Consider the following 7,500-nt stretch of genomic DNA (forward strand, 5'->3'; position numbering starts at 1 on the left):
GCGTTAAAATAGAATTTTTGGTCGTATGTTCCTGACAGCAAAAGTCGCATATTTTTGACGTCCCCCATCCAGATACTAACCCCGCTGGGAAAGGGCTTAACTTTAGTAACATTGGTCTTGGAAAGGTGTCAGAAGCTCAGAGTACACGCTTAAGCTTGTGGTGAAAAAGAAGTTGTAAATGATCAACATGTCAGCTTTGAAGCCAAATGTTTCTCGATTTCCTTTATTTTCTTCAATCGTTCTGGGCTTAGTATTTTACTGAACCACATGTCTTCTTAGAGGGTATATAGCAAAGATGTGTCTACCATGGCACCGTAATGATTTTACGATACCAAACAATGTCGTGTACTATTAGAGCTACATATTGTGCAAGGACTTGAATCTCCTGGAAAAAAAACAAAACGCAGCTCAGTTGACAGTTATGGAAAAAAACACTGTCAAGTTACTGCACTACCACACGCAATGCGTTCTTACTTTAAAAATATCCCGTATCTCCTCAATTCCACCCCCCCCCCCCCCCCCCCCCCCCCCCCCCCCCCCCCTTTTAGAGACTAAAAATCCCGTATCCCCACAATTTTTTTTACCTAATTATCCCGTATCCTGATCGCTTCTCGGGCTTTTGGCTAAGATTAGTTTCTCGGCCAAGGGCTACGGTCAAGTACTATTGTACAACGTACGGTACTTTTTCAGTGGTCTTGGAAAGCTGTCAGAAGCTCAGAGTGCACGCTTAACCTTGTGGTGAAAAAAAGGTTGTAAAATGATCAACATGTCAGCTTTGAAGCCAGGCTCAAGTGTAGAATCATGACGAACTTTTGTAGTTTCTGAGAACTATTTACTACTTGTAGCTTTTGTTGAGTTTTGAATCGATGATAGAGAGAGTTTTGGCGATCTCAAACCCGGACTGGACTACTGGATTTAAGCTTTTTTCTTCATGAGATTTCAAGTTATTGTGGAACGTTTGGTACCAAGTTACTCTAATACTGAAATCAAGATTGGGGAATTGTAAAATTAGAACTTTGGACTGGACTATAGAACACGCAATTACGGAATTTTTAGATTTTTGAGCATTGAGAGAAATAGAGTACAGATGTTGTCTTCTTGTCTTTGCCACGGCAGATTTAAACAGTTTGCAAGGAACTAAACCAGGATTACGGAACCGGACCTCGAATGCAGGGCCCGGTTGTTCGAAAGCTGATTACCGTAATCCATGATTAGCGTAAACATTCGTTTTATGTTGTCAACTTTTTGGTGACAGTTTCCTTTGCTTATTTTTGTTTTTCAAGATTGACTTCTTCTAATGTAAAAATTTACTGATTATCAGCCTTGAACAGTATTTGGGAGTAGAGAATAAAACTCGTTTTAAAACTTGCCTTTTGAACAACTGGCCCAGGATGATAAGTTGTTGAACTGTCATTTGTAATAAGTTTTTCGGATGATTTAAGGCTGATCTTGTAATTTTTGGGTGAATGGAGTTAAGCAGGTAAAACTGCAGGATTTGAAAAAAGTCTTCTTCCAAAAAATAAATAAATAAAAAATCCCGTATCCTGATAACCTGCTAAGAGGGCTTCGTTGTTTGCATTTGCAAATTTAGTAACATTAATAATGAGCTTTTACAACAAACAACTTCAAGTTATCTTACAATATTACAGCTTTATCTTTCTGGTAATCTCTCGCCATTTTGTGAAGTTTACCTGTACTTGAAGTTGACTGTAACTGGACAATTTGTGTTAACTGTTTGCGCATTCCACGGATACGCCCATGTAGGCGTCTTGTTTTGAAAAGTTGTGCACTTTCTGTGCCTTGAAGGGAAAAAGTATGAGCAAGATGTCCAGGAGTATTGGCTGAAAGAACAGTACCGTGCAAAAGTAAGTTGACAGTCTCGACTTGATCCTTGCAAGAATTGAGGATCGAGAATCGATTTGAGGATTGAGACTCGATTCACTCGAAATGAAACTCTATCCTCGTCACTTTATTCTCGCGAAATCAAGTGCAACCTTGTTTTAATTATTCATACTTGATTCAACTTTCGCGAAAGCATGATCACTACTCGATTAAATAACAACAGAAACTGTTTAATAAGAAAATGAGGTAGGGCCTATCATTCCTGCAAGTCCTCGATTCAAAAACTGCAATCTCATGTCGTGGATTAAAATATATAGGCAGAACTGTGAGCTTTACTGCGCGGTAAATTTTATCGTGAATCGAATGTAAATTTCCAATGTAAGCATTGAGAAATATTTGCATACCACGCACCCAACCAAGTAACGCAATGCTCCATGTATTTTAGCATTTCTTCTTTCAACATTACAATGCAATGCCATGAGGAATGAAGCCTTCATCTGAAGGAAAATTATAGTTATGTAATGATCGATTTAGCAGTAAGACATCTCGGGCTAGACTTGTTCACTGGTATCAGGTTTCTTTCTTGCAACAGGCGTTATGAGCGAATCAAGAACAGCATCATCACAGGAGGAAGTATGTGTAGCAAAAGCTGTTCCATCCAACTTTTGATAACTCAAATTGGGAGTTCATATGAGGGCAACATTGTTCTTTTTCCCTTCTTCTACCTTTTTGTAAATAATATTTTACCAGTTAACCTGATGAGAGTGTCACTCTACCAAATCTTATGCAGGTTGTCGAAGAAAAGTGAGAAGCATCGAAATAAGTGGCTTCACTTCTTGGTGTTGATTTCTTGAGAAAAATTAATTTATAGTACTTCAGGAGATATACATAGTAGTATTGGGATTGTAAAAAAGGGAGTTGGATGACTTGAGAAAACCTCGAGCCATTTCAGTATGCTCTCATTCTCAATCGCTCGCACCTTGGAAAGCAGGACATGACATGGCAAATCAATATTAAAGTATCCAACTTTTATTTTCATAACTAGTCAATGGTTTTACATTGTGATGGTTTCAAGATAAGGACAATAGAATGACAAGGTAAAAACTTAAAATTTGCAAACATCACAAACACCCTTAAATCTACACCTGGCACTCAACAGCACAGTCACTCTTCTTGCGGTGCCAAAGGTATACGTATTCATCAATGGGCGATGACACATGTTTTGATTCCCTCTGTCATGGCTGACTTGGGTACAGCTTTAAAACATACAGTTGTGTCCCATCTAATTCTTCCGAAGTAAAGAGCACCCAAACTAAATTTACTGTAAAATTCCCTCGTGGGCATTGATGACATCTTGACTCATGGCACTTTCAAACAGTTTTCTCTCTCGGAAATACTGTACTACCAAAGTAATTCTCACTAACAATTAAGCTAAGGTTACAGCTAAATTGTTGGGTGGATCGCGCTAACAATTAGAAGCCCACAGAGTAAACTTCAAATACCAGCACAATATAGTGTCAGACTGCTTACAGTCTGAGTGATTGTCGAGTACGCTTCAATCATACAGCCGACGAATAATTATCTCCGCCACAATCGCATAGAAACATACTGAAACATAGGGGTTTGTTAGCAGTCTAATCGTGTCGTTCGTTGTGATTTGTTCCCAATTACAGAAAATGGATTCGAAAGAGAACTTTAGTTGCTCGGTTTTCTGCGTTACTCCCAAACAACATTCTCCGAGAATCTTTGGCAGGCTTTATATCTTTCATTCATATTCTCGGTTGTGTTTAGTGCTATTTAATACTCTATCAAGGAGTCAGTCAAGCAACAAGCTCATTAGTTTCTCGCGGATCGAGTCAAGAGTCAAGACTCAAAACAGACTGTCAACTTACTTTTGCATGGTACTGTATGTTAAATCAAGTTTGAACAAGTTTATGTTCAATTTACAATGTGTTGTATGTACACTACACTTGTGTATTTGTAGCAATGAAAATCAAGGAGTGTAGTGTAATGACGTACATGAAAGTAAACTTACAAGGGGCAACAGTAAGATAAAAAGAAACTTTACAATACATAATTTTGAAAATTTTGCCGACAGATTGCAGGATCAAGACGATATTATTAAGAGCCAGCCAAAACCGCAACAAAGTGAAATGTAACGTGTTGTAATAAAAAGTAAACAGCAACATATAGAGCGTGATTGCACCATCGATTACCTAATGTACATAACCTTAGTAAGTAACCAAACTGGTTTGAACTGGTTATATTAAATTGTCATCCATAAATTAAAAATGGTGTGGGGACACTTCAAATACTCAAGTACAGCACCGTGTAATCCATGGGACACATTTTGTTAAGAGTGTTACAAGAATTTTAACCCATTGACACCTCAAATGCTCTAGGACGCTCCCAGTTGATGAGCAAAATCATCTGGCTTTAGACAGATTGTAAGTCTCACTCCCATTGGTCAATAGGTAACACATAATGCAATTGCACAATAGACAGACTAAAGAATAGTTGCATAAGTTGCATTATTATATCTCTCAGATAGTACGTGCGCTGTAATTGGCTAAATTAGCGGGCCGTATTCTACTGTACGGCCCGCTGTACAGCCCGCTAAATTTAAAACTTCTAGGGAGTTTTTCATGTCATTTCTGTTGCATAAACTTGTACTGAAAACTGTTTGAATCTTGCAAGCAACTATTTCAAACTTAACAGCCAAGAAGATTTAGTTTTTGGGATTTTGGCACGGCATTCTTTGTGGCAGTTAAACCTTCCGCTTCACTTTAACTAGTTTCCTTGCCCGCGCGCTGGTTAACCTCAGAGATATAATAAATATCTTACTAACCTCGTTTCTCGGTCCGTACTGTAAGTTACGGATCCTCGTTTTTTCCCATTGATTTATGGCCTGCCTGCCAGGCATAAATCAACGGGAAAAAACTCGGTCCATAACTTACAGTAGTCGGACCTCGAACTCGGTTAGTAAGAGGTATTAATTCTTAAAATAAGTGGATGAATAAAGAAAATTATTTTGAAACAGAATTATAGAGGATACAATAGTTAACAATTATTCACTGAAGTAAAGGTGGCAAGTGGTGGATGTCTACCGAGCTGCGAAGCTTGACACTGAGGTGAATAGTTGTTTTAATTAGTATATCCTACAACAGCGAGACAGTATGGCACAAAAAGATGAATTTAACTCATTCATCCCTCCAACAATTACAATAATTTCTGGCACAAATCCCACAAGAGTTGCTTGGAGCTGAATAGCAAAGGATATTTGGAGTTTGAGTGGCTAATCAAAGCGTGCCTTGGCGCTATCTGCTGTTTTAGTATATACTAACAATGATGATTGTTCAATTTTGATATCAATGAGTGGGCAGGGGTTTCAATAAAATATGAAGTTGGTGGATGGTTTGAGTAGAGTATCTGACTGTTGTCATTGTGGAAATGAATTTTAATCTCGGGATTGAAAGATTCTGTCTTTAATTACTTCAATGTAGGGAAAAAAGTACATGTAGCTGACACTTTTTGTTGGCTGTTGGTACTTATTGAAACCACTCAGTGGGCATCAACATAAGCATGCATCCTCATCTTTGAGTACTGTAAGCAGAGATTTGCTAATTCGTATTTTTAATAGCCATTTTGCAAGCACGTGCCAATTAGGACGAAGAGAGTTTCATAATCTCATTCCAAAGTTAGCAAAATACTTCAACTGTAAGTTCAGTGGTGATTCACTCAGAATAGTTTCATGCACCCGTAGCAGATGATTGTGCGTTGCATTATGTTGATGAATATTCTTTGGTACAGAATTATTAGAGATATATCATCCACAAGGCTAAGATACTGTTTCGGTTAAGTAAAGCATATCAATAATTATTATTATTGGCAGAATATTTGAAGAGACAAGTAATGAGATAGCATGGGGTATATTATTACAAAAAAAGATAAGGCAAAAGGCTGGTTTTTGAAGAATGAGAATCTTCCTCAAGTCAGACTGAGATGCTTTAAGGAGCAAGGGTGGCACAGTCGGTTAGTGTGCGGCCTTGGTGCAAGAGGTCCCGAGTTCGATCCCCCGGATCTCAAATCCTTGTTTCGACTTTTTTCCTTTCAGTGTAACCTAAATAGCTTTAAATACCCTTAAAATGGAGCACTGGTGGAAAGAGGGGGGTAAAATGAGCGCACCGTCAGCTTCCTGGGAGAGTACTCTCTAGAGAGTAAAGGAACTTCCGACATTAAATAAGGTGTACCTTTACCTTTACCTTTAGCTTTACCTTGGCCCCATGCAGCAGCTGTACCATAAGTCATCCAATAAAAGATGTTTTGTAAAAGTTTGAAATACAGTTCACCTGGCATATCGTACGTGCATGTAAAGGACATATAATAAAACAAGCTGGTGAAATTTATTGGAATTGAAAGTTGCCAATACTTTTGTTCATCTAGGCATATTTGTTTAGTAAACTTAAGGTGAAGAGAACAAATTAAAATTGTAATACTTTAAAGTACTAGATTCAAGTTCAATTAAATACCTGTAGAGACTTAAAAAGAATGATGCAATTCTGTAAAAAGGTCTGAGGGAGCTACAGCTGTAAAATCAACTGGTAGAGCAGTCCACACTGGGAATGAAGCATTTAATAATAAAGCGTCCAAAAACAAGGGTTAATTTTCTCCTTCACACAGTCTCTCTTCCCACCCTTTGGGGCAAGAGAAAACTTTAAGTGGTTTATTGTATGGTATGGTCAGATGTTCCAAAACATGGGACAAAGCAAACAAAAGATTGATTTGATAGGAGGGGCAGCTAAGAGCAATTAATGTTTTACCTCACTATTTGAGGACCCTCCCTGACATTGTGCATCTTTGCAGACACAAATGTAACCCTACCATACCAGCTATAGGGTTTCTTACTGCAAATATTGAATTAAGCATCAATAAAAACTACTGTTAAATTATGAGTTAGGTCATTTTTTTAAGTGGCCTCTTCTTTTTTTTTTGGACAGCTGCCCAGTCTTGGGAATATTTAATTAATTAATTACCATATAATATCTTCATCTTCCTTTTATGTTATGCAAGAGCTGCAAAGAGGGTTGCAGTTTGACTGGTCATTGTAGGTTGGAGGTAATTTTCTTGATCTTTTGCCATAGATTCCTAGCTTTGGGACAAGTTCTGCCTCAGAGGTTGACAGTGGCTGGCAGGATGATGGCGATGGTCTTGCAAGTGGTAATTAACTGTCACTAGTTTTTTTGTTTTTGTCACTTAGGCTATAACCTACTCTAATGCAGAATTTAGTTCTTTGCTTTGTTAAGATCATCGTTATTAGAGCTTTATTATTAATTTTTGGCTGCATCTGACCTTGTTTTGTGTAACCATTAAGTTTTGCTTTGAATGTAATTGTAGCTGTTTACATAGACAAAATGGTAAAAGTTATGATTTTCAGTTAGTCAAAATGTGCAGAATTTCAGAAAGACAGTGACATGCTGCTTCAAATCTCAGTCCACAAAATAATGCTGACAAGGAATACAGTTTCAAAGAAAAAGGCCGGGACCCATAAAAACTCAAAATTTTCTCTGACTCATAACAGGTTAAAATATAAAGTTTAAGAATTCACATGCTAAATTGTTAAGATTTCTTGAGTTGTAAATCCTGCAAAAGGCTCTGCAT

General features: G+C 37.7%; 1 protein-coding gene across 1 annotated transcript in view; it reads left to right on the forward strand.

Moving 5' to 3' along the window:
• The window catches only part of LOC137974474 (uncharacterized), a 71,795-nt gene that overhangs the window by 21,508 nt on the left and 42,787 nt on the right, over positions 1-7,500 (forward strand). The window contains exon 8 of the mRNA XM_068821491.1: positions 7,017-7,059. Within this exon, the coding sequence (XP_068677592.1) occupies positions 7,017-7,059 (43 nt within the window). The remainder of the gene's footprint in view (positions 1-7,016; positions 7,060-7,500) is intronic.

Source organism: Montipora foliosa, chromosome 10 (assembly GCF_036669935.1).
Source record: "Montipora foliosa isolate CH-2021 chromosome 10, ASM3666993v2, whole genome shotgun sequence".
Lineage (NCBI taxonomy): Eukaryota > Metazoa > Cnidaria > Anthozoa > Scleractinia > Acroporidae > Montipora > Montipora foliosa.